Source organism: Cibotium barometz, chromosome 8, assembly GCF_041138505.1.
Source record: "Cibotium barometz isolate CiBa-2024 chromosome 8, ASM4113850v1, whole genome shotgun sequence".
NCBI classification, from domain to species: domain Eukaryota; kingdom Viridiplantae; phylum Streptophyta; class Polypodiopsida; order Cyatheales; family Cibotiaceae; genus Cibotium; species Cibotium barometz.
Window position 1 is genome coordinate 56,470,713 of NC_141053.1, and position 27,795 is coordinate 56,498,507.

Here is a 27,795-nt window from a genome sequence, read left to right on the forward strand (position 1 = left end):
TCAAGCAAACAAGGGCCAGGACAATTCTAACACAAAGGGGTGAAGGACTAGAGGTCAAGGGCAGAGATTTCTCAGCTAAGAAAGGTCAAGATTTCTGTATTTTCTTTTCAGATTTACATCATTCTAATAAAGCAAATACACCATTCGTGGTGGGGGACCTACAGAGGGTATTTGGGACCCAATACTCTGTCCTCTCCTCTCTCCATCTCTCTCTCTATTTTCTGCACATCTTCATTCAGTTTTGTGCGTTAATTCCGTCACGAAAGGAGTGCTGATTTCTGAGCATTGAAAGTTACCGATCTTCCCCGACGCTTCCGCATGTTAGAGCCTACTTCAAGTGCAAAGATTCAGAAAAGAAACCAAAAATTTTTTCTCGCTCATGTGGTTGGTTTTCAGATGCCGGTGGACTACCCCTTTCGGAGTGACTCCTGTCCCTCCAAGGACAGTTGGTTTTCAGCCTCCGGACGTCTCCCACACACATAGTGGATGGTCAGATTGCGCTCCGGAAAGGAAGTGCGTTTTCCTGCTATGGCGAGCTTTGACGACGAGAGAGACCAAGAACCATGGGACCAGAGTGCACCAGGCAGCCCAGCTAGGGCACCAGGCTTGAGTGTTGCAAATATGTTCCAGCAGATGATGCGTTTTCCATCGCCTTCCGTATCCCAGATTCGAGATCCTCGACACAAGGACCCCCTCGCGGGGTCACGACCGCAGCCAAGCTCTTTGCTTGAGTTGCAAATGCGTACATTGGAGATCCAACAACAAGAAGACGAAGCCATGTGACGTGTGGAACACGAGTGTTACCTAGCAGCATTGGACACCAGATTGACACCGGCGGCACCCTCGAATCATTTTCTCGAGAAAATGAATATCAGTAAGTATAAATGGTGAACTCGACCCCACAACTCTTTATTCATGGTTGCATCAGTTTGAAGCTTACTTTGCCCGCCGTTAGAAAGACAGATACTGACAGAGTCATCTTAGCCGGTTGGTACTTGGAAGGTGAGGCCATTCCTTGGTGGACTCAGTGGACTCATGCCCACACCAGATTAGGTATGGCAGCTTATGTGTGGGAGGAGTTTGTCCGCGACCTTAAGCAGCGGTTTCTACCGCCCCACTACCTTGAGCGACTTGAAGACGAGTTTAGGGAAGCACGTCAGAACGTGCAAAGAGTCCTTCAGTTTGCTAATAGAATTTCGACTTTATGTTTGCAATTAGGCTTATCTGATTCGGACAAGAAAGGGCAGTTTTTGTATGGCCTTGACACGCAAATCCAATGGGAGGTGCGTATGTTTAGGCCAGCCACCTTCAAAGACATACTCTCGCTTGCGCAGAGTGCAGAAATGAAACATAATGGTGGCAAGCCCAAGACTTCCCAACCGGCTTCTCCAAGGCTACCGCCTCGAGGGGCAAAGGCCAGAACCAGACGGGGTCTTCCCCAGGACAGAGCCCAGGAGCCTCTGGCTCCAAGAACTCAAACAATGCGTCTAAGCTTACTCCAAACCAAAAAGTGGAGGCAGGCAAGACAGGTGGTAAGTTGAGTGCTGAGGAGCTTTCTCGGTACAAGAAGAAGGGTAGATGTTTCTTTTGTCATACAAAAGGTCATACTTCCCGGGAGTGTCCTAAGAAGCCTCCAAAGCCCGCCGCCACTGCCTCCACAGCTTCCGTGGTGAGCTCAGCTCCCACACAGACCCCAGTGGCTACCCCTAGTTCTTCAAATCCCGGTGCTTCAGTTGGAGCAATTATTAGCCGGGCGCTCGAAGATAAGCAAAAGGGCGCCCATGACCAGGAGTATGAGCGCAACGAATTGCTCAAGTCCTTTGGCTACATAGGTGGCCAGAGAGTCGTTGTTTTGTTTGACAACGGCAGCACATAGGATGTGGTCACGGAACAAGCCGCTAGGCCCGTTTCGCCTTGACTTCGGTGGACAAACAGGTTGAGGGTTTTAGCAGAGGCATGACAACGAGCGTCAAGTATGAAGCTCTAGGTGCTAAGTTAGTTATTCAGGGAATAGAATTTGTGCATGATTTTATGGTTGCCCCTCTTGTAGGAGCCGACATAATTTTGGGTATTCAGTGGTTTCACAAGTTTCTTCCAAATGTCAAGTGGAACAAGCACACGTTCCAGATCAATCGGAATGGGTCAAACGCCCTAGTGACCTTTAAGTGTGAGCCTGGAATTCCGAACTTTCTGCTCATAAGCCACTTGCAGGCTAAGCGAGCAGTCAGGAAAGGCACACAGTGTGCGATGATATACATCTGGACAACCCAGACGGTGGCCAGTGCTTCCGAGAAGTACTTGGCTCTCCATGAAAAGTTCTAGAAGATTTTTCTTCGAGACAACCTCCCTCCCCACCTCCCCCCGTCCAGACCGGAAAACCACAAGATTGACCTCCTCCCAAGCTCGGAACCCCCTAGCAAGTTTCCGTATCGCCTTTCCAAGGCAATGGAAGCGGAGTTGGACCGCAAACTCCAAGAATTGTTGCAATCTGCTGGCTTCATCCGCCCCAGCATGTCGCCATTTGCAGCAGCGATCTTATTTGTCAAGAAGAAAGATGGGTCTTCTCGATTGTGTGTCGATTATCGTGCACTCAATAAGCTGACTATCAAGAGTAGATTCCCGATGCCTCGAATTGATTATATTATCGGGAGGCTGAATGGAGCAAAGGTATTCTCGAAACTTGATTTAAAGAGTGGGTACCACCAGGTGAGGATTGTGGAGGGGAACATCCCCAAGACAGCCTTCCGTACGGAATGGGCCCACTATGAATTTGTGGTCATGCCATTTGGCTTGACGAACGCCCCAGGTACATTTAACCGCATGATGATGCGTGTTTTCCGGGATTTGATTGGAAAGTGTGTACATATTTCTAGACGACATACTGGTATTTTTATCTACGGTTGAGCTGCATGACATTGATGTGGAGAAAGTTCTTAAGTTGCTGGAAACCAACGAGCTCTACGTCAATGAGAAGAAGTCGGAATTTTATCTGTTCCAGGTGCATTACTTGGGATACATAATTAGTGCCGAAGGCATTCGACTTGATCCGGCCAAAGTGGCCAAGATTGTCAATTGGAAAGTACCTCACACAGCCTATGACATCAGATCCTTTGTGGGTATATGCTAGGCATACTCCGCCCACATCGACATATGCTAGGCAACAGACTGCCTATGACATCAGATCCTTTGTGGGTATATGCTAGGCATACTCCACCCACATCGACAAGTTTTCTGACCTCTCGGCAGATCTCACTGATCTGCTAAAGGGTGTGAAGACAGGAAGGCAAAAAATTCGAATGACTCCACGAGCGTTGGAGGCATTCCAGAACCTCAAGGTGGCTTTATCAGCAGCGCCTTGTTTAGCACTTGCCTCGTGGGACGAGCCATTTCAGGTGATCACCGATGCGAGTAATATTGCAATTGGCGGTGTGTTACAACAGAATGGTCATCCAGTAGCTTACATGTCTCGTAAGTTACTGCCCACAGAGAAAAACTACTCAGTCTACGATCGTGAACTCCTGGCAGTTATACAAGCCTTAAAACATTGGAAACATTTTCTGTATGGCTGTGACTTTGAGGTTCGCACTAACCATCAAGCATTACGTTGGATTCAAACAATGCAAAGTGAACAGTGGAGTAACCAACAACACCGCTAGAGCCAAATATTCCAGCAGTTCGATGGTATGATTGAGTACCTTCCAGGAAAGGCCAATCCAGTGGCCGATGCTTTGAGTAGGAAGGGACAGGTGACTTCGATTCAGACCACTAGACTCGATCTTGTTGGTAGAGGACTAGATGACATGAAGCACATGTACGCGGATTCCGAGGAATTCAGTACACAGTGGGAACAGGCATTGGATGTCACAGGACCATGCCACTTTCTGATATGCGATGGTTGGCTTTTCTACAAAGGCCAACTGTGTGTCATAAAGTCGTTCAGGACAGCTCTTCTCCATGATGACATGATGCCATTACTGGTAGTCATCGGGGCATGAATTCGACTCTGGAGAAATTGGAACGGCAATATTATTGGCCAAAGATGAGGCGGGATGTGTTTGTCAGAATACGCAGCGGAGATGATGACCAGATCTGGGAACACAAGAACAAAAACGCATGCAGAAAAAATACAGCACAAGAGAGAGAGATAGAGGCATGTAACTCTGCTCTATATACACAAGAAGATCTCGGAGTATGATACAAAATGGTATGGGGACTGGGGACCTATTTATATGCCCCCCCATCAGCAGTCGACCTGCTGCTGCAGGGCAACCGACTGGACACAAGAAACCTCCACGACTGAATAATCACAGTCGGCCAGCAGCAAAGTGGGTCGGCCAGCATCAGGAAAGTCCCACGACTCATGCAGTGCAGTCGGCCACTTCCAGAATCTCCACAGATGCAGTCGGCCAGGTTCAGGGTCCTCCTGCCACTACTAGATTGCCTCCCAGTCCACAAAAAAATAGGAAAAAAATGGAAAAAAAATATGGAGAGTGAGGAAAAATGAGAAAACACCTCATAAGGACGGGCACACCCACAACAAAGGCCCTGGCGTATAAAAATAGACAAGAGATGACTTCTAACACCCCCTCTCAGCTCCTGGCTGTGAAACCAACCACAGGGAGCTGGGGTGACGCCTGAGCAAATCCTGAGATAGCGACTTCGTGAAGAGATCCACCGTACTATCCTCCGTCGAACAGAACTCTAGCAAGATGTCATCAGCAATGATCTGTTCACGAACAAAGTGCCTCTGGATGACCATGGGTTCCTCCAGTGGAAGCCCAAGCCTGCAAAGCAACCTCTGCATCCTCACCACCTCATAAGCAGCATCACAAGCAGCCCGGTACTCTGCCTTTGTCCTCGACAAGGCAAAAGATGACTGTCTCTTACTTGTTGGAAATAAGTGCACACTAGGTGTACTATTTCTCTAGTCTACATTTGTCTAGTCTCAGTTTTTGTCTTGAGTCTTGAGTGTGTGCCATGTGGCACCTCTACATTTATCCCATAAGCACTCTTGCTCAATGTCTTGTACTTGGCCCTATTTATTTAGGGGTCACATCAATGGAAATATCTCTCAATTTTGCTTCATTCCTTTGCAGTCTTCCTCATGTTTTAGTTTAGTATGATACCATGCTAGATTTCTAACATGGTATCAGAGCCATGAAGATCCCTCTTCTCTCCCCTCAATCTGCTGCAACCATAGCTGCGTCATCTCCATCTTCTCCTTTCAGTTTACCTCTCCCAGATATCCTCTACCTCTGCCCCGCTATCCTTCTCCGACATCTGCCCCAAAAATCTGCGCGCCATTTCCTGTTTTTGCCCACCGGCTGCTCCTGTTGGCCTCTACATCTGGCCGCACCTCTTCAGCTGCAGTTCGTGCTGCTCCTGCTCCTGCGCAATCTCTGCCCCGCCATATTTCTGTCGCCACGACTCAGCTCCAGCCTGCTGCAAATCTGCGCCATCTTCCCCTGGACCGCGCCCCCTTCTACGCCTCTGCCTCTTCATCTCCAGCAAGGCCTGCGCTGCATCTGCCCCGCCATCTCCTGCTGGAACTGCCTGCTTGTCTCCTCAGCCTCTGGCCGCTCCTGTCTGCCCCGCCATTCTCTCCTTGCTGCGTGTTCGTGGAGCTGCTGTCTATACCAGGCCGGGTGCTGCGGTTCAGTCAGTTTGTGCCTCCACTCCAACTTCCATGTCTCCATCTTCTACTCCAGCAACCTCTACAGCAGCAGCTCAAGGCACTCTCCATCTAAGAAGTATTTTCAGTCTACTCTCTATTTCTTGAAAAATCAAAAATCTCAGTTCTGAATTTCATTTACTTCTCTATCTTGTACGGGATTAGACACTGCCAAATATGGTAAGACCTTCCCATCTCTCTCATAATTGTCTATGCTTTCATGCTATCTACCACCATTGATCACCAATGATGTAGATCATGGGGTAATGTCATGACTATTTGTCTACATGGACTTATCTTTGTCCCTATCCAAGAGGCACCCCTGCATTACTCACTCTAGCAGGAGAATTGCCCTTGAGGAGGGATTATCAGTCAAGGTCCATCTCTCTGTCTATCTACAATCAGTCAGTCTCTCTGTCTATGTGTGTATCTTGTGTGATCTTACAATCACATGTATCTGACACTCTGTCTATCAGTCTATATGCCTCTCTTTTGTGGATTAGCTACCCACATTCTCTTGGCATTTTCTGTCTATGTCCCCATTTATCTTCTATCTGTCAGACTCTCTCATGTCTATCTGACAGTCTCTCTCTCTGTGGGACCACTCTAGTGGCTGATTGTCTCTCTCTGTGTCTGTCTATGATCCACTCTTGTACCTACCCTTGTGGACCCATATGAGGATATCACTTGAGGAGGGGTGTCTCAGGATCTTTGTCTGTCATGTCTTATGTCTTGTCTCTCAGTCTATAGGTCTTTATGTCTGTCTTTCTGTCTTCCTCCTAGTGTCCACTTAAGGAGGGTGTTGGAAATAAGTGCACACTAGGTGTACTATTTCTCTAGTCTACATTTGTCTAGTCTCAGTTTTTGTCTTGAGTCTTGAGTGTGTGCCATGTGGCACCTCTACATTTATCCCATAAGCACTCTTGCTCAATGTCTTGTACTTGGCCCTATTTATTCAGGGGTCACATCAATGGAAATATCTCTCAGTTTTGCTTCATTCCTTTGCAGTCTTCCTCATGTTTTAGTTTAGTATGATACCATGCTAGATTTCTAACATTACTGCTCCGTAAAACTGCTCCTCGGCCTGAAGTAGATCTCCTCGTGTCCGGATCTCCTCCCCAAACTGAGTCACTCCAACCGTGGAGTCGGACTCCATCCAACAATCCCCCTCCTGTGTAAAAGAGTCCATAATCCTTTGCATGCCGCAGAAACCACAGGAAACGCAATCCTGCCTCCCAAAGAGTCATCCGCAACCATGAGCTCAACTGCCTCATCAGGAAGCTCCCGTCCAATCTGGTGTCCATCAACCAGATCAATGAACCATTCTGCTTCTGAGTCAAAGAGGCATCACACTGCTCACAAGGATCAACACCTGTTACGGTGCAAAAACAAGTCCTGGAAACCTGATGAAGACCACGCAAGGCCTTCTGAAACCTATGAACCACCCCCTCTGAATCCGGAACCACAAAGCCTGGAGTATGCACCTCCTTCTGCAAGTAATCAACTGCAACCTGCCTGGCTTTCCGAAAGGTCCCCGTGGAAAGAACATCCTCATCTACTAGAGGTTCTTTGTCCCGAATACGACGAGACAGCAGAGCATAAGTGACCTGTTTAGTTTCCTCTGACTGACGCACACAAGAACAACCAACATCAGTACTAGAGAGTTCCTGCCAACTGCTGCCATCTACTGGCAAGCTATCTACCATCTGGTCCCGGAAAGCCTGCACCTGCAGCGTATCCACACTTAAGTGGCCAATACCAGACTGCCACTCATCACAAACCTGAGGACCTGGGAGAGAGAGTGCTGAAAGCTTGTAAACTCCATTCTCCACTCCGCCTTCCCAAACCACCTAGCCTGTTGCTTTGTCCCGGAGAGCAACAAAATGCTCATGAAACTCCACCCGTACGCCAGTCTTGCAAACCTGATGCACTGACAAAACAGATGAAAACCAAGTGCCGGAACATACAACACCTCGGAGGAATGCTTCCCCCCATCGGGAACTATCTCCATCCTGCCCTCACTGTGAACTGGGATAGTGGATGTATCCCCAGTAAGAATGTAACCAGAACACCTGCAGAGATCCTGTAAACCGGAACGGGAAGGAGTCGTGTGCTTGGAAGCACCACTATCGAGAATCCACTCCCGAGTATCCGTTGCGGAGAGTCCTCCAATCTCCTCCCTGCCTGAAGAAAATGAAACATCGGTGTCCACCACCTCCAGGTGCACAAAAGCCGGAGTCTTCATGATTGCTGCTGAGGAATCTTCACCCTTCTCGGTCTTCCGCTTGGGACACTGCCTCCAATAGTGGCCTTGCTCGCCACAATCATTACAGGTCCTCTCTGCCTTTAGTTTCTCGTGGTCCGTAATGGACTTCTTCTTCTCAGAAGACTTCTCCGACGAAGCCTTCCCTTTACCCATGTTACGGCCTTTCGACCGTTGGCCAGTTAAGGCCTCCGAACCTCCACCCTGAGGAGGGTTCGTGAATCGTTCCTCCTGGTCAAGGACCATGGGCACAAGCTCCTCCCACGTGATGGTGCTGAGCCTGCCACTGGTAATCAAAGACCAGTAAAATGCTGAGTACGAAGAGGACAAATGTGACAGCAACGTTATGGCCATGTCCTTAGACGATATCTCCTTCCCAACCTGAAGAACTTCAGGCTGAAGAGCCTGCAGCTTGTTAATATGCTCCCACATCGTCAACGACTTTGCAGGGTTCATAACCCGCATCTGCACTTCCAAGGAGGTCCTCTTCATGGGCGATACCCTGTTGTAAAGAGAGGGCAAATGCTGCCATATACCTCTGGCCAGCGTCATATGCTTTACATGATTGATTACTTGCAGTGTGCAGTTGAGAAAGATAAACGAACGGACCCTGGCGTTGACACGATCCCACATCTGTGTCTGAGCCTCCCGATCCTTTCGGATCGACGGTAACTCCCCTTCCTCTACTTCCGGCCGTGGAACCCCACGACGACGAAATCAGCGAGGTCATAAGACTCCAGAACGGATTCCATAATAACCTTCCATATGCCGTAGTTGCTCCCGTCCAACTGACGGTCCACCGGGAACGTGGGGAGTGTCGGGATCTTCACATGCCTCTCGGCCATCTCAAACAGATCTGCGATTGCGGGGATGTACTCTGGGTGGGAACAAAGAAGAACTAATACCTACAAGTGGCTGTCCAGCAAATCAGCCCGCCGTCCTCTTGCTTCTCCTCTTACCGAACAGTCCAAAACAGTCCACCAATGAGCAACACAACAGTCCCCCTCTTGCTCACACAAATCCCAAGAACTATCTAGAGCCTAGGCTCTGATACCATGTCAGAATACGCAGCGGAGATGATGACCAGATCTGGGAACACAAGAGCAAAAACGCATGCAGAAAAAATACAGCACAAGAGAGAGAGATAGAGGCGTGTAACTCTGCTCTATATACACAAGAAGATCCCGGAGTATGATACAAAATGGTATGGGGACTGGGGGCCTATTTATATGCCCCCCCATCAGCAGTCAGCTTGCTGTAGGGCAGCCGATTGGACACAAGAAACCTCCACGACTGAATAATCACAGTCGGCCAGCAGCAAAGTGGGTTAGCCAGCATCAGAAAAGTCCCACGACTCATGCAGTGCAGTCGGCCACTTCCAGAATCTCCACAGATGCAGTCGGCCAGGTTCAGGGTCCTCCTCACTACTAGACTGCCTCCCATGCCACAGAAAAATAGGGAAAAAATGGGGAAAAATACGGAGAGTGGGGAAAAATGAGAAAACACCTCATAAGGGCTGGCACACCCACAACAAAGGCCCTGGTGTATAAAAATAGACAGGAGATGACTTCTAACAGTGTTTACATATGTACAACGCTGTGATATTTGTCAAAAGGTGAAAGCTCCTCGTAGAAAGAAGATAGGGTTGTTACAGCCCTTGCCAATTCCTGAGGGTCCTTTCCTAGATATTTCAATGGACTTCGTCACGAATCTACCTCCCAGTCCAAGTAAGCATAATACGCAGTGCTTAACTATTGTTGATAGATTTAGCAAATTTGTTATGCTTATTCCTTGCAGGGCCAATGTGACCTGCAAAACATGATGCTGCCCAATTGTTTATTCGGCATTGGTACCCGATTGGCGGGATTCCTTGGACCATAGTGTCAGACCGAGATGCCAAGTTTACCAGTCATTTTTGGAGGGCATTGTTTGATAACTTTGATACTAAATTGAATTTTTCCAGTGCATTCCACCCACAGACGGACCGCCAGACAGAGATATACAACCAGTTGGCCTTTGATGTGCTGAAGTGTTATGTCCATGATCAGCAAGGTAAGTGGTAATCTTATTTGCCTTTAGTTCAAGCTGTTTTGAATGATTCTTTTTCTTCAGCTATTGGCAGGACTCCATATGAGGCAGCATTTGGAAGACCTTTCCAGTCATTGTTGACCAGGACCTCGTCTTCAGTACCTGAAGCGAACAAAGTGATGGAGTCTTACTAGGAGATTTTAGAGTCAGTTAAAGACAGGTTGGCTAAAGCGCGAGAGGCCTACACTCGACAGGCCAATAAAGACCGAAGGGATATGAAGTTTTCGGAAGGGGATTGGGTTTATCTTCGGATTATGAAGCAAAGGTTGAAGCAGGTGGGCAAGCAATGCCCAAAGTTATCTTTCAGGAGCTTCGGACCTTTTCCCATCCAGAAGAAGATTAATGAGGTGTCTATGCAGTTAAAGCTACCTCCGAGTTGGACTATGCATGATGTGTTTCACGTCAAGTGGTTAAAGCCATCTGCAGGTCCAATCCCTTCAGAAGTTAAAGACGAGGCGGAACCAAATATTGTTGATGAAGCAGAAGTTATGATTCCAGAACAAATCCTTCTGCACCGTTTCAAGCATGGCTCAAGCCGAAGACAGAGACAATTCCTCACGAAGTTTCAGGACCGAGGGACCCATGAAGCAGTATGGCTTGACAAAGATTTTTTCGAAGACTATCCGGCATTATTGACGGATTATTTGGAGGCTATGCAGCTTCCGTCAAGTTAAGCAGAAGAGGATGTCACATGCATCCCGCACTTGGATGCCACGTAGACATATCTCTACAGAAGGTGCAGGACCTGGGATGGTAAACTGCTCCCATGTGAGCCCAGTCCGGGACGAGTCAACCAGGGATCCATCCCAGTCGTCCAAGGTCAAGCGTGCATTGTCCTGCACAGGAGTCCAAGGTCAGGTGTGCATTGTCCTGCACATGAATCAATGCCAGTCCGCGCTATGAGTCTCCTTCTGGAATGATGACAATGATTCTGTGTATCTGGTATGGTACCATATGCCAGATCATTGTGTAGTTAGTTAGGGTTTGCTTTTAGAACAAGGGGCCAGCCCATAGGGCTACCCCGGGTCTTTGTGTGGGATGGGGATAGTGTGAAACCACCCCCATGAGGGCCAGGAAGGCCCTGGCTGAACCCACCAGCCATGGAGGGGCTGTAGGACAGCCCTAGGGGCAGGCTAGGGGAAAACATACAGGAGATGCAGCCTTTGAGGGCTGTAGGGCAAAGTTGGGGCACCCCATACAGGCTGCCCAGTCCCCAAAACAGCATATATTCAGTGTCCAGCCTCTTGGAATTCAGGTGCATGATGCCCAGCCTACAAGGGAAAAAGGCGCAGACTTTTATGTGTTTTTTTTCAGCATTTAATGCTGATTTAATAGTTGTGGACAAGGACTGACGCTGGCCGCCTGATTATCTACTGGCCGACTGCTATTGGAAGGGAGTATAAATAGCCAAGGGCCATAATCATTGTGTTATCTCACAATTCACCAAGTGCTCAAGCAAACAAGGGCCAGGACAACCAGGAAGTTGCTAACGCAAAGGGGTGAAGGACTGCAAGTCAAGGGCAGAGATTTCTCAGCCAAGAAAGGTCAAGATTTCTGTATTTTCTTTTCAGATTTACATCATTCTAATAAAGCAAATACACCATTCGTGGTGGGGGCCCTACATAGGGTATTTGGGACCCAATACTGTGTCCTATCCTCTCTCCATCTCTCTCTCTATTTTCTGCACATCTTCATTCAGTTTTGTGCGTTAATTCCGTCACGAAAGGAGTGCTGATTTCTGAGCATTGAAGTTACCGATCTTCCCCGAAGCTTCCGCATGTTACAGTTGCATCTTCATCGACTTATCTTCTTCCGACTCTTGCACACTATGAGCTGCAGAGAGGGTGTTAGAATTGTGCATCTCAGTGTTCTGCGGCTTCTACTATTTATCTGACATTTTATTGTATTTCTCCTATTTATTTGTCCTGTGAGTAGTCAACCAGCCCTAGAGGCAGTCGGCCAGCTCACTGAAGCACTATATAAGGAGTTCCCCTTTATTCGCTTCTTCATCCAATCCACTTGCACATAGTTCAACATTCAGTTTCTGGCCATTGCCATTGTAAAGCTGTACTGCTGTTATAAAAGGTGATCTTGTCCAACTCTCTCTATTTCCTTTGCACTCTCTCATATGTTTACTGTTTATGCTTCCGCCTGTGCTTTCTCCTTCAATAAGACCTTGATTGGACAGTGGAGACCTATCACCTTACTTGGGACTGCATATAAGATTCTTGCTAAGGCAATGAGCATTAGATTGAAGCCAATTTTGCAGGATGTCATTCATGATACTTAGAGTGGATTCTTATACGGAAGGAGCATCTTTGATAACATTTTCTCGTTTTGGGAGACCCTAGAATGGGCCAAAGCGAGTAATTAGCCTTTAGCCATTCTGCTTTTGGATTTTGAGAAGGCTTATGATAGAGTGGATTGGGACTTCCTTGAGGGTACTCTTAGCCATATGGGTTTCTCTCAAAGATGGATCACGGGAGTTTCATGCATGTATCGTGATGCCCACAGTAGTGTGCTCGCTTGTGGTGATAGAGGTGACAATGAGCATCTTCCTCCGCTCCAGTGCTGGTATTTCTGGATTGAGGTTGCCTCTTCATAGTCACGAGGAGCTGGTTGATTGTGAGTTAGCTAGTGACACAGCCATGTTCTTGGGGGCTCACCCATATGTTTATGTTCCTTCCATGTGGCACTGGAAGAGTTTTGTTTGGCAACAGGGGCCCTCATTAATTGGCACAAATTTGTTGGTTTTTGGATTAGCAACTTGTCGAGAGTTGCTTGGGATGCAGAGCTTGGTTTTACTTGGATCAGTAGAAGATGCACTGCTAGATATTTGGGATGCCAAGTTGAGGTTGATATTTCTCCTGCATAACAGTTTGCTCCGGTACTTACGAGTATTTGGAAGAAGCTTCTTCATTAGAGCTCCAAGAGATTGGATATAGCCTCCAGAGCATTGGTGGCTAATCAGGTATTGCTCTTGGTTTATTGCCTCTTGTTGGTGCTTCTCTCGTGCTTGCATTGGTCAGTTGTGGAGGTTGATCCGCAATTTTCTTTGGTCGGGTTTGGATGGCACCACAGACACACGTGCCATGGCAACTTGGCTCACAGTTATTCAACTCAGATGAGAGGGGGGGTTGAATATTATTGATCCAGATGTTCAGTGCAGGGCGTTGCTTTGCAAACTTGTGGTTAGAGGTTTCCTACCAGGCACTGAGCCTTGGAAGGATTGTTTCTTATCTCAGATTTCCGGATGCACACCCTGTGTAGGGAGAGATTGACTATCTAGCACACGGTTTTTGTTCACAGAGGCAAATACCAAGGCGCCATCTTCCCCTCTTATTGTAGCCATTGTCAGAGCATGGAGAAGCATGAGACCATTCTTGCAACAAACGCTTCCTAGGTCTTTGGATGAGGCTAACTGACAACCTATTATGTGGAATGAGTTCATTAGGAATGAGGCCGATCGGCCACTTGGTGCATCTTGTTACATGCAGTGGTCAGGATGGGACAGATGTGCATATACAGTTCTTGCTTGGAAGACCTTTAAGAGTCTTCCGGTGAATCGGAGAGCTACATCCACTTAGCATCTTAGGGGCTCTCACATACATATTGATCAGATTGATGCAACTATACTGCATGAGTGGCTCTCTAGGACCTTTAATGGAGATTATCATCCAAGATGGCCGGGAGTTTTCTCTAGGATAGGCATACCTTTTCAGGTCATTGCTCTACCGGGCCAGGAGGCTACAGATTGCATCATCTATTCTATCATGCCTTGATGGAGACTACGTAGATGTAGCATGGAGGGGATCATCCTACGTAGATGTAGCATGGAGGGGATCATCCCATAGTCCAGTGAGGATTGTTGGTCATTTGGGGAAGCATTGGTTCATTGATCCTTCTCCTCACATAGTGACTCATGGCTCTTGGTGTTTGTGGTTGTATGGTGGCAAATACCATACAACCACAAACACCAATGAGGATTGTTGGTCATTTGGGAAAGCATTGGTTCATTGATCCTTCTCCTCACATAGTGTCTCGTGGCTCCTGGTGTTTGTGGTTGTATGGTGGCAGTCCTATCAGATATCTTCAGCGGGATCCGAGTGAGTGGGAGTGGATTGATGCCTCCGATCCATTGAAAAGCCTTCCTTTTCTCAGTTTCACGGTCCGGAATGCTAGACTTCTCATCACTCGATAGATGCATAGGATCCCTACTATCAAGCCTCATTGGGAGAGTTATGACATCACTCCAATGATACAGCACAGATATTGGCATAGGCTTTGGCATTCATTCAAAATCTCTCATTTCTTTTGGTTATTTTTACACGGTGGTCTCTCCCCACCAATCAATGGAGATCAGTTTTTAATGTAGCACCTACCTGCCCGAGATGTGCGGCAAATTCTGAGACTGTACAGCATTATTTATGGGGATGCAGCACTGCACCGCATATTGGGATTCTATAGCCCAACTTATGGGCAAATTGAGTGGTCGTGCCATGTATGTTACTTAGGGGGCAGTCGATTGGGTTTCCCAGTCTGGTCCGCAGCTTTTCTACGAGGACAGTGACATTCGTAGAGGTATTGCCCAGCGTGGTTTGTTGCAGGATGTCTCTCACTCACATTATACACCTCCTAGATAGAGGATTGACACCAGTTGGGAGATTGTTGCCAGTATTACAGCATGGTAGCTCTGGAGAGCTAGATGCTTGGAGGCTATTGAGGGTGTCCAGTGTCAGGACACGGGTAGTCGGGCGGTTCAGGGGAGTCCGGACTAGTGTGGACAGCCAGGGCTAAAGTTAGCGGTCAGGGTTCCTATATCCAGTGGTTGGGTGGACAGTTGCCTTATTCTCTTCTAGCAGGTTTCATGGAGGTCTATGGTTGATCTCGCACTAAACAAAGGTAGGATATCGGGTCTTGAGAGTACTGACGTCCTCCCAAGTTGAACCTTCATCCAGTCTATCCTTCCACTTAACTAGACATTGTTGTCTAATTCTGTGATGAGTTCGCTTCTCTTGATAATCCAAGATGCGCTCAGGCTCGTGTGGTAACACCAGAGGCTCAATTAAAATTGGAATAAACCGAGACACTTTGGTCAACCTGTCCACTACAACCCAGATGGCATCATAACCTCTGCTAGTTGTAGGTAGACCTACAATAAAATCCATAGAGATGTTTTCCCACTTACCATCAAGGATCTCTAATGGTTGTAACAGCCCGTCTATCTTAAGACGCTCAGCCTTATTGACCTAGCATTTTTGACAATGCAAAACGTATTCTTGAACATCCCTGTGAAGTCCAAGCCAATAGAATTGCCTTCTTACTAAGGCGTAGGTCTTCCTAATTCCAAGATGACCTACACTTGGACTTTCATGACACTCAAAGTATTTGGCGCCTAGTGTCAGAGTCCGAGGGTACACACACTCTTTCTTTGTGTAACAAGTACCCATTATCGATGGAAAAATGCTTCCAACGATTAAGCTCGTCCCTAGAATGTCTTCGAAGGTCACCTTGATGTGTGAGATGTCGTCGTCTGCAGCAAGGAGGGGGAGTCCCTTCTTTTCCCTTCTCCTCCTCTCTTCTCTTCCACTCTCTCTCTCTCAATTGCTCACAGGTTATGGCAGCAGCCTGTCGGCCTCCTCACATCCATAGCTTCACAGCACCTCCAATCTCAAGAAAAACAGACGCCTACTTCAGCTCCACGCTCCAAAAAACTCTCAAATCGACTCTCGCAGGCTTCCCAAAACAGGCGAGTTCTCCAGGAGGTTTCTTGAGCCTTCCCGTGCTGACACTTGGCATTGGCTTGCATGCCTGCCACCTATTCAAATCAAACTCCTGCATGACACATAGGTGTCCAGTCACAACCCACCAGAGACACATCAGAGCCCAGAGAGAGGGCTACCTGGAGTAGAGGGATTCCAGTGGGAGTCAGCATATAGGAGGACCACACGCCAGGGTACCTCGAGAGGGTCGGGGGGAGTAGCAGTTCTACTCAGACGGGAGCTACAGGGGAGACAGAGAGTGGTAGCACAGGATCCAGAGGTCAGATACATGTGGATCAGCTTACACCTCTCACAGGACAGGGTTATATACATAGCTCTATGTTACTTTTCTCCATTAGGATCCTCCTATGTCATTACAGAGGACATGCCACAGGAAGAGGAGACAGGAGCCTCGCCATACACTTGTCTGTCAGAGGAGATTATGCATTATTCTACACTAGGGGAAGTATTTCTTACGGGCGACTTCAATGCCCACACACAGAGCAGACAGTGTGAGGTGTATGATTATGATGACATGGAGATCCTCCACCCTGTGGATCCAGAGGAGATAGGGGCTAGTCGGGCATCAGAGGACGCTGGACCAGATAGAGGACATTATGGGGACCACTTACTAGAGTTGGGAGCTAGGCATCGTCTCGTTATTTATAACGGGATGCTACAGTGGCCGAGATCAGGAGGGCTGACATGCTTCCCACATGGGGGTCATACACGGACCGGAGGCACGGTAGTAGACTACATTATGGGGTCTTTGGAGGCATCACAGCTTGTCACCTCATTCTCCATTCCACCTCGTCCTATTGGGGCAAATCATACATACTTGGCATTTTCACTAGCCGGATCATCAGTACCATCTACTTCACACATGACATGGCAGACATATACACTGGCAGAGTAGAGGATGGGCTCCTACTCATGGATCCCCTGGCACCTATGGATACCATTACAGCCCAGCTGGCATCACTCCTACACACGGCTGCATTACAGAGCTTCCCACATCGTGTCCACTCAGGAGAGCAGATGGTATGATGACGAGTGCAGAGCCCTATACTCACGGCTCCGCATATAGAGAGCCTTGGGAGCCATCACAGAGCAGGGGTCGAGGAGAGAGATGAGGAGACTTACTCACCGCAAAAGGCGGGCCTTCGCAGAGATACAGGAGCTAGAGATCTTTCATTTCTTCATGAGTAGAGATAGCCCTGTCTCATGGCGGCACTTCAGAGAGCCCCGGACACCGACACCTATTGCAGACCCACAGACATGGCACACATATGCAGAGGGCCTATACCACGCCCCACAGCAGCCACCTACACCTCAGCCACACAGGAGCCTCGACCTACCACAGCTAGCTTCTTTACCCACTCGATGGTACAGGAAGCTATCCGCCGCCTACAGCATGGACAGACTGCCGACCATATGGGCCTGCAAGGTGAGCATCTCATATATGCAGTAGATTCTTTGGCTCCTTTTCTTGCACACTTGTTTAACAGGGCACTAGCAGAGGGTTTGCTTGCGGAGAGGACGATGCACACCATTGTGCCGATTCACAAAACAGGGGATATGCTCGATCCAAGCAACTACAGGACGGTTATGGTTGGCCACGTGCTGGCCAAACTCTATGGTGCAGTGTTGGAGCAAGAGCTTAGCTTATATGCTGAGCGAGCAGGTTTACGCTCATCAAGGCAGGCAGGCTTCAGGAGAGCTTTCTCTACCACTGACCATGTATTCACTTTGAGATGTATGATTGATCAGGCCAGAGTGAGGAAGAGAAAGCTCTATTGCTGCTTTGTGGATTTCCGCAAGGCATTTGACACAGTACCACGAGAGAGGCTCTTTCAGCGCCTGCAGTCTCTTGGCATACCAGCAGATATGACATGGGGCATCTATGCATTATATGAGCAGGTTTTTGGGCGAGTCAGATGTCCAGGAGGTATGTCCGAGACTATTGCTAGCACCATTGGTGTGAAGCAAGGATGCCCACTTTCCCCCACGCTATTTGGGTTATACATTGATGAGGTGGCTGACTTCATTACACGAGGAGGTGGAGATGGAGTTGATTTAGCAGGTACCTCAGTACATATTATGCTTTATGCTGATGATATTGTATTAGTGTCTGAGTCTCCAGGTGGTCTACAGCAGCATCTACATGCACTCGATGATTTATGCACACAGAGGGGTCTTACTGTGAACCTTGGGAAAACCAAGGTTATGGTCTTTCATACATCGAGACAGGGCAGGAAGCAGCTGACATTCACTCTCGCAGGACGCCAGGTGGAGGTGGTGACATCATACGTGTACCTAGGGGTTACCTTCTCTGCAGCCACCCACTTCACCATGCGTTCAATAGCCACAGCTAGATTGACACGGGGAAATGCAGCATTGGCTATGTTAGAGAGACAGTGCCACCAGGCGCATTTTTCACGAGCCCCGGACGAAGGGGTGGCTATTTGACACATTAGTCAAACCAGCATTGATGTATGGAGCAGCGGTATGGGCGCCAGGCCCTGCTACCCATTGGTGGACACAGATAGAGAGACCACAGGCCCTCATGATGGCACGCATGATACGCAGCAAACCGTCAGTACCTCATGACATTATCCGAGCAGAGTTTGCTGCACCTCCTATGATGGTAGAGGCCATATTTCAAACTATATGCCTGCTAGACAGATTCAGAGAGATGCCACAGGACAGATTGTCATACAGAGCTTTTGAGGCATCGAGACAGCTGGCTGAGGCAGGAGACAGAGGATCATGGTATGCACAGGTCACACATTGGTTCTCACAGCATGGCCTAGACATGGATCATCTACCACCATTCCAGTATGACAGGGATGCACCACATATCCGTCTCTATCATAGGGAGAGGAACAGAGTATTGAGACAGGACCTATGGCAGCTCTATACACGAGAGACATGGATATCGCCTACACAGCCTCTTCCACCGAAGATGCTATACTACAGAGATCACTTCATGAGTATCACTGATGATGGATTTATAGAGAGGCCTAGATACATGGAGGGCTTTTTATCACACGGCTCCCGAGTGGCTATTGGTCAGCTTAGAGTTTCATCACACCGATTGGAGATTGAGACTGGCAGAGCAGCACGGGTCCCCCGAGAGGAGAGGGTATGCAGATTGTGCAGAGAGGAGGTGGAGAGTGAGGAGCATTATGTATGCAGATGCAGAGCATATACAGCCATCAGAGAGAGATATCCCATTTTATTCAGAGAGCCATATTCCCTACGCCAGATCTTTGAGGCAGCAAACCAGCGCATACTGGGGAGATTCATTCTAGACATACAGCGCCACAGAGAGACATCATTACAGGCTCAGACAGCTCCAGAGGGGGGACGACAGACACAGATTACTACATTTTTTTCAGAGATCCATCCCGCTCCCAGCCCCTACACGGCAGGGAATTACTCTCCAAAGAGCAGAGACACTCAGAGCCAGCAGGAGACAGAGGACACTGGCTTTCGGACACCACACCTATACCAGAGAGAGATGACAGAGATCAGAGCTCAGTTTCACAGGGAGGGTGCGGAGCGACTGGCTCGCTTCAGAGCACACCCAGGCATGTTCTTCAGGGAGCTGTGGACACCCCCTTCATTGATGTATACCATTTTATACCCCCAGTATGGTACAGGATGGAGCTAGCTAGGTTGCATATCATGATTGTATACTCCATGCATATAGCTTGGCATTCTCCTAGTAGTAGAGCTCCATCCCCTCTCCCACTCATTGTACTTATTGCACACCCAGATTCAGCTTTTTAGTTCAATACTTTTTCATTTTGTTAGGATGACAGAGGATACCCCATACAGGTACACCGATTTGTCTCATAGGCCGAGTTCGGTCTTTTGGAAGACATTAATAAAATCTTTCTTTCTTTCTCCTTCCGTATCCCAGATACCAGATCCTCGACACAAGGACCCTCTCGCAGGGTCACAGCCGTAGCCAAGTTCCTTGCTTGAGTTGCAGATGCATGCATTGGAGATCCAACAACGAGAAGACGACGCCATGCAACGCGTGGAACACGAGCGTTACCTCAGAGCTTTGGACGCCAGATTGACACCGGCGGCGCCCTCGAATCATTTTCCCGAGAAAATGAACTTTAGTAAGTATTTTGGTAAACTCGATCCCACAACTCTTTATTCATAGTTACATGAATTTGAAGCTTACTTTGCCGCAATTAGGAAAACAGATACTGACAGAGTGATCTTAGCCAGTTGGTGCTTGGAAGGCCATTCCTTGGTGGACTCAGTGGGCTCATGCCCACACCAGAGCAGGTATGGCAGCTTATGTGTGGGACGAGTTTGTTCGCGACCTTAAGCAGCGGTTTCTATCGCCCCACTACCTTGAGCGACTCGAAGACGAGTTCAGGGGAGCACGTCAGAACGTGTAACCAGTCCTTCAGTTTGCCAATAGAATTTCGACTTTATGTCTGCAATTAGGCTTATCTGTACGGACAAGAAAGGGCCGTTTTTGTATGGCCTGGACACGCAAATCCAATGGGAGGTGCGTATGTTTAGGCCAACCACCTTTGAGGACGCACTCTCGCTTGCATAGAGTGCAGAAATGAAACATAATGGTGGCAAGCCCAAGATTTTCAACTGGCTTCTCCCAGGGCTACCGCCTCGAGGGGCCAAGGTGGAAAGGTACGTAGTGTACGGCACGCTATCAGTATGTATGGAACGTACTTCTGTACGGAACAAATTTTAAGGTACGTAAACAGTACTTACCATTTGTAAACAGTCCTAGAAACCTAAATATTTTGTAGACATAGCAACCAAAATACTTAAAATAAAGAGTGAACCTCATTACTTAAAGTTTAAATCAGTTACCAAGCCCATTACACAATACCTCATGTCAACAGTCATAGTGATATAAGCAAGACCCATGAAAGTCATAGATGATAAAAGAGAGTACAAATATCATGTCTACAGCACATGTCCTGGTCCACAAGTGCAAAAAGCAAAACAATGAAACACTACAGTTGTCTAGACTCTGGACGCAAGAGTCTCAAATCTCATCATCAGATGAAGATGATGAGTCTTCTGAAGAGAGCATGCCTCCATCATTGATACCATTGCCCTCTTCATCGAACTCTAGCTCAACAACAACAAGCTCCAGTGCATCCTCGTCATGTGCCTCGGGAATCTCAGTGTGAATGAGTTGGACAGCCTCATTTGCACGCCTCTGTTGGGTGCGACGAACTGGAAGCTTTCCCCTGCGAATGCTCTCTCGTCTCGCAGAGCCTGGATCTGGAGTTGCCTGGCGTAGAGGAATGCTGAGAGATCGTGCACGTGAGCGGGTCACAAAACGATTCACACTCTCAAGCTCTCTACGTAAAGCTCTCAAAATCTCATCTTGCTCATCTCTAAACTGCCGATCCACAAGCTCCGGGCTAGATTCATCTACCAATTTGAGTAGTGTTGGATCAACCTGTTTAAACATGCCACAAATTGCATATTGGATATTCATTGAACTAGAAATAATTTTCTACTTCTAAGTTCTTCTTGAGTCCAATTTATACCTGCTTCGGTGACCCCAAAGCATGGTAGCTTCGCACGAGCCTCATGTTAGCTCTGCAGTACACCATCTAATTAAGAAGTACTAAGGCGATTCCGAATCTTGGTGTGTATAAGAGAGTATGAGCTCCAGTTCCGTTCACATGCTCCAGCTGAGCAATCCTGTGCAAAAATGAGTGCAATGCGAGCAAATTTGTAAATCTTTTAATGCTAAAACATCAGGCTTCACTTCCAAAGACTATACTTTAGAGATTAATTACAAGTTACCTGAGAGAGAACACGAAGAGCAAAGCATGAATGGTTTGGAAGACCAACCCTTCCATAAGAGTGCCACCATGTCCAAGGGAATTTCATGGCTTCCTTTCTCAATGACACAAGTCTCGCAAATGAAGCACCAATACCACTCATGTACGTGGTGAACTCCCTATCGATCTGAAGTTGCTCAATAATGAAAATGAGCTACCCTAGCTATCTAAGTACAATTTAAGTGAGCTAACCCAGCTAGTCTGAGTTTAGTCACTATCAACGGCAACCCAATCAAAATCGTCATCTCTCTGACTACTTGTGTCGGCGTGTGCATCGAGGCTGCTGTGCACGTCGAGGAGGCTGTGCTGGCTACGGGGGGAATCATCGAATATCTGGGGAAAGGTCTACCTCCAAGGAGCAAGATCATGAGCTGGTGCTAGTGTACTCGAGAGCTCACGAGTCCCATAAGCTGCTATAGCCCTCTCCCTCTCTCTACGTCGTGCAAGTCATCTCTGTCTGTAAACCCAAAATCTGTAATCAGCAATGGTACGAACCTACCACTCTGCGCGTGCAAGCTCCTCTACTGTAAGGACAATTAGTTACGAATTCCAGTGAAGAATAAATTAATCATATATCTGAATATTTCGATCTCGATAGATTTCTTGAATTTTCTTTTTACAATCCATGTGAATATAAAACGATAGAAATTTCTCTCTTAGAGTATTTAATTATTCATTTATCAAATACTCATAGAATTTAAACATAGAATTTAAGAGAACTCTAATTTTGATATAAAAAATCTTTATGCATCTATTTATGCATAAAAATCAACTTCAATGGGAATAACACTTTTATTAAAAAAAACCTTTTAAGCAACTATTTATGCATAAAATCAAATTCAATAGGAATAACGATTTTAAAATAAAAAGACTTTCTTTATGCATCTATTTATGCATAAAAATCAAATTTTATAAGAATAATGCTTTTATAATTAAAAAAATCCTTTATGCATCTTTCTATGCATAAAAATCAAATTTAATAAGAATAACACTTTTCTAATAAAAAAATTCCTTTATGCATCTTTCTATGTATAAAAATCAATTTTAATAAGAATAACACTTTTGTAATAATAAAAATTCCTTTATGCATCTTTCTATGCATAAAAATCAATTTTAATAAGAATAACACTTTTGTAATTAAAAAAATTCCTTTATGCATCTTTCTATGCATAAAAATCAAAACATCCTTCCAACTACTCTGACTGCTTCATGCTCAAAGCAGTATTATTCCATAGCTCTGGCGACCTGTAGAGAGGATGGAGCATGGCAGCCATCGCATGGATAGGACGGCTCATGAATGTCCACCGTTTGTCTACAATGTCCAAGATCTCACCTCGGCTGAAAATGAGAGATTGAAAATACATGTCTTAGGTTACAGTGTACACATGTCAGTTCTGACATGTCATGAGAATCGAGAATCGAGAACTCATAAAAATCAAAGAAAGAGGAAGAAATTAGAACTATTGCTTACCGTTGAGCAGTCGTCATGGAGCACTGAGCAACATGGTCTTTCATTTGCATAAACAAATGAAAGACCAGCCCCAAAGTTGAGCCCTCTATGTCTGTAAGTCGGAGAAGGACATACACGGGCTTAAGTGCAACTGAAAGGCTATGAACTTGCTGCCAAAAATCATCATCCAAGATCCGCCTCTGCAAGTATTTTGTACGCTCATCCTCTGAATGATGCATCTGTCCCACCTTGGATCCACAACTGTTGATGATAGTGAATCTCTTATCTTGTAGAGCCTATCCAAGACCAAGAATATGTAGGCAAACCTGGTCTTGGAGGGTCTCACCATATCCAAAGGGCTATGGCTCCGAAAGATGGCAAGAGCCTGATGCTTCTTGCGGAAGAAGGTGGTGATCTTTACAGCATCTGCAACAATGGGCTGCACCCAAACAAGCTTCCCAATGTCTTCCATAAGTAAATCAAGACAATGGGCAGCACATGGAGTCCACACTATATGTGGAAACTCTGCCTCGACCATTTGACCCATTGCCTTGCAGTTAGAGGCATTGTCGGTCACCACCTGCACAACATTGTCCTCCCCAACCTCAAGGATAGCCTGTCGAATGTGGCCATAAATGAACTCCCCTGTGATCCTGTCTCCTGCTCTCCCTGCATCCACAACACGCAAGAAATAGGTGCCCAAGCAAGATGACACAAGGATATTGATTATGTGCCTCTTACGAATGTCTGCCCACCCATCTGAAATAATAGTGCATCCAAACTCCTGCCAATCTTCTTTCACAGGAGTGAGCGCCTTGTCTATCAAGGCCTTCTGCTCATCCAACATGGATGTACGCATCTTCGTATACTCAAGACCTGTCCACGTCTCAGTAGGCCCTACCTGCGCAATTGCTTTCACCATTCTTTTCCATTGGTCTGTCCTTAACACATTGAAGGATATATTACACTCAATAAGAGTACGACAAATCTCCATTTCTGCCACCCTTTGCCGCTCCTTTACCCAAGCTTGTGATGAGATACAAGTACGCAGAGTGGATTGCTTTGATGCCTCCCCTGTACCTCTCGCATCTTGTGGCAGGAGGTCCTCATCATCGGCAATACGTGCCCTCTTCCTGCCTGTGGTGGATTGGGCTGAAGCCAAAAGGCTTTCACCCTCATCTAGTGTACCTAAACCTGTAACATCTCCAATAAAAGCATCATGGAGAGCATCTTGCGTACTTTCACCACCTCTAACACTGCTTGCACCACCCATTGCAGGACAATTCTCTGCAATCAATTGGTCCCTCAAAGCTTGTGGTATTTTATCACATGGACCACATTGATTGGTGCACCCGATACCTGTCATGTGCTTGATGACGCGAGTTATGGTGCTAGTGTACTGCTCCCCACAATACTTGCATGCCCATAGCCGAGTACCTGACCAATACAGAGAAGGGGTGTTAACAACCCTCAGGACATTGGTGTGGATTGCCCAGTTCGGGTTAGTCTTGCGCGGCATGATGAAGTCTGGGCGGGAGAGAGAGCGAGGAAAGGACTCGTGGGAGGTCTCCAGAGAAGTGCGCACATTTAAAATTTACTCTGCAAAACTTTGCAGGTACACACAGGACACTCGATTTTGCAAGTACACACAAAATGCGCAAAATAAAGTGCAACGTGGTCGCTTATCTACAATCGCCTGAATTTGGGCCTTGCCACACACGCCACATATTTTTATTTTTTTAAATGACTGCGTACGGATCCGTACAGTACGGTACCGTGTCGTACCGTACGACTGTACCGTACTGTACGGAACCGTACGTACATATGGCAGCAACCCTGCCGGGGGCAAAAGCCAGAACCAGACGGGGTCTTCCCCAGGATAGAGCCCGGGAGCCTCTTGCTCCAAGAGCTCGAACAATGCGTCAAAGCTTACTCCAGACCAGAAAGCGGAGGCAGGCAAGACAAGTGGCAAGTTGAGTGCTGAGGAGAATTCTCAGTACAAGAAGGAGGGTAGATGTTTCTTTTGTCATACAAAAGGACATACTTCTCGGGATTGTCCTAAGAAGCCTCCAAAGCCCGCCGCCGCCGCCTCCACAGCTTCCGTGGTGAGCTCAGCTCCCACACAGACCCCAGCGGCTACCCCTAGTTCTTCAAACCCCGGTGCTTCAATTGGAGCAATTATTAGCCGGGAGTTCGAAGATAAGCAGAAGGGCGCCCATGACCAGGAGTATGAGTGCAACGGATTGCTCAAGCCCTTTGGCTACATAGGTGGCCAGAGAGTCGCTGTCTTGTTTGCTAGCGACAGCACGGAGGATGTGGTCACGGAACAGGCCGCTAGGCGTGCCCGTTTCGAGCTGACTTCGGTGGACAAACAGGTTGAGGGTTTTAGCACAGGCCGACAATGAGCGTCAAGTATGAAGCTCTAGGTGCTAAGTTAGTGATTCAGACACAACACTATTTGGTGGTGTTCTTTCATCTCTCACTTGATGCTCCTATATACCCACATAGGGGATGTTTGCACATCGCCTTCCAAGAATTCATGATGGTGAAATTAATAGCATCTTCAAATCAATAAAAACAACATGGAAGCTTAATCACATTGACAGTAACATACCTACGAGAATGTTGAAGACCTTCAACTCTGTCAAATGTCTGACCCAATTGAGGACGAAATCCAAAAATGCATGATTTGCAAAGGTAACAATAATCACATTATTCTCTGCTCTAGATGCCACCATTTCCTTTGTCAAGTTAAATACTTCCAATGGCAGCATTCTGCTGCCAGCAGGTGGTCGTTCCCAAATCGGTTTTCGTAAGACGATCTCCTTATCTGAAGGAGCATGGTCTGATGTGTAAGCCTCTGAGGTCTTGTTTTCCTCTTCTTTCGATGGTGCAGGTCTGTTAGATTGATGTTCATTGTCCTTGGTGGGAGAGTCCTTTTGCCTATAATCTACAGCACAATCCCAACAACCATCACCAATATAGAACTCACCAGCAACCTCAATTTCCATTTCAAAACAGGAAAGGAAGAGAGTGTGTGTGCATGCATGCACTGCATGAGAAGGTGCATGTGTATGTGAAAGCAAAGGTGCACGAGCATGTCCATGTGAACGTGCCCACGTACGTTCGGTACGTGCGTGTGTGCGTGGTGTGGGTTTTTGTTGGGGTGAGGGGGGCAGGTGGGAGGGGGAATGGGAATGGGAATGGAGAGCCATTTCTTTGTATAAACCACAGATCCTGTTTTTAAACTGATAATTTTCTGTTTGAACAAGCATAGCACGGTAAAACTGAGAATTTAACTAACTAGTAACCAGAATCACCCATCCAAACTGTTGGGGTTGGGCATAATGCAAAAATGAGGTGCAGTACATTGGGCAGCGACATCTTGGAGCTGTAATTTTGCAGCATTGGAGATCCAGCAAATCAACGTTAATCCAGAAGGTGTAAGCCTAATCCAAGATGATAAGGAGGTGGGATTACCGTAAGTGAGGCCAATGGTAGAGCCGCCGACACTGTAGTTGTTAACGCGGGTGACGATTTCCCAGTATATGGGGGCTCCAAGGAAGTAGGAGAAGATGAAGATGCTCACCAGGACGCTGCACTGGATGCCCACCAACACTGGCTTCATGCTGCTGTGGGCTACTACTGTCTGTAGGTATACATACTCAGATACCCAACATGGGTTGTAGTAGCGCGTTAGGACAAGGTGGGGAGGGGGGAGGTGGCAGTAGGTACTAGCTGCTGCGCACGTGCGAGCGTCAAACTGCCGCATACGACTACATACTTTTCACACGAGGCCGGCCCACCTGCCCGCCCGCTTGCATTCGAGTTCTAAAAGAACTTTGTGGAACCCTTACCCTATCACTTAATGAGCTGATCAATGGATCCCAACCATCATTTCATCATCCCTAAACCTTTGAATATTAGTATGAACTCCTTATAAATCGTACCTCTCTCACTAGGGTAACGAGGGCATTAATAATGCACCATTTGTAAGACCTACTACAAGGTATATTTATTATTGACTCTGTTTTGTTCCACCTTGCAATTTGTGAGAGCATAATAGAGTAGGGCAGACGTTTTCCACATAGGTTAAAAAAGTGTGCGTTATTTCAAGGAAGAATTAGGAAACAATGGATGCCAATCATGTAGTGATGCATGATCATCTAGATTTGGTACTTTCTCAAGCCAAATGCATGTTGTGACACCACATAAATTTGTGATTATTCTTTGTACACCTTTTGATAGTTCTGGATGCTTGAAAGCCCCTAAAGTGGTAAGCCAAAAGAAGATCACTATCAGAAGTATAAAGAGAATGCGGGGGAGAGGGAGAGCTTGAATTCCTTGCAAGCAAACACACACATACAAAAGAGTGCAAGACACAAGAGAGAGATGGATGGTTGAATTTTCTTCTATCTTCTTCTCTTCTCTGCACCTATATAACTAAAAGATAAGAGTACATACATAAAGAAAAGTATTCCTACAATAAAATACAATGGTCGGTCCATAGTGTGAATCCAACTATATGAGTTGGTGCTATAACTATGCCATAACTCTAGTACTCCAAAGTGGCTGTCACACAACCTATCATCCACCACTGGCGGCATATCAACCATAATCTCACCAACCATGCCAGTGGTATAAGTGCGGAAGTTATCACATAGGTGGGTCATCAATGTCCACAACACCAGTTGAGCTCAAGATCT

The 27,795-nt window shown here is 47.0% G+C and overlaps 2 protein-coding genes across 2 annotated transcripts in view; both read right to left on the reverse strand.

Moving 5' to 3' along the window:
- LOC147636447 (arabinosyltransferase XEG113-like) overlaps window positions 1-26,877 on the reverse strand; it is a 113,701-nt gene extending 86,824 nt beyond the window's left edge. The window contains exons 1-2 of the mRNA XM_086801885.1: window positions 26,570-26,877; window positions 25,704-26,039 (exon numbers count right to left, since the gene is read on the reverse strand). Coding sequence (XP_086658011.1) covers window positions 25,704-26,039; window positions 26,570-26,861 — 628 coding nt within the window. The 5' untranslated portion in view covers window positions 26,862-26,877. The remainder of the gene's footprint in view (window positions 1-25,703; window positions 26,040-26,569) is intronic.
- LOC147636449 (uncharacterized) lies at window positions 20,555-21,384 on the reverse strand. The gene is made up of 3 exons (XM_086801151.1): window positions 21,340-21,384; window positions 21,135-21,248; window positions 20,555-21,077 (listed from the first exon to the last, which is right to left on the reverse strand). Exons 1-3 carry the CDS (start codon window positions 21,382-21,384, stop codon window positions 20,826-20,828), a joined length of 411 nt encoding a protein of 136 aa, XP_086657277.1. The 3' UTR covers window positions 20,555-20,825.
- Window positions 26,878-27,795: the final 918 nt, after the last annotated feature.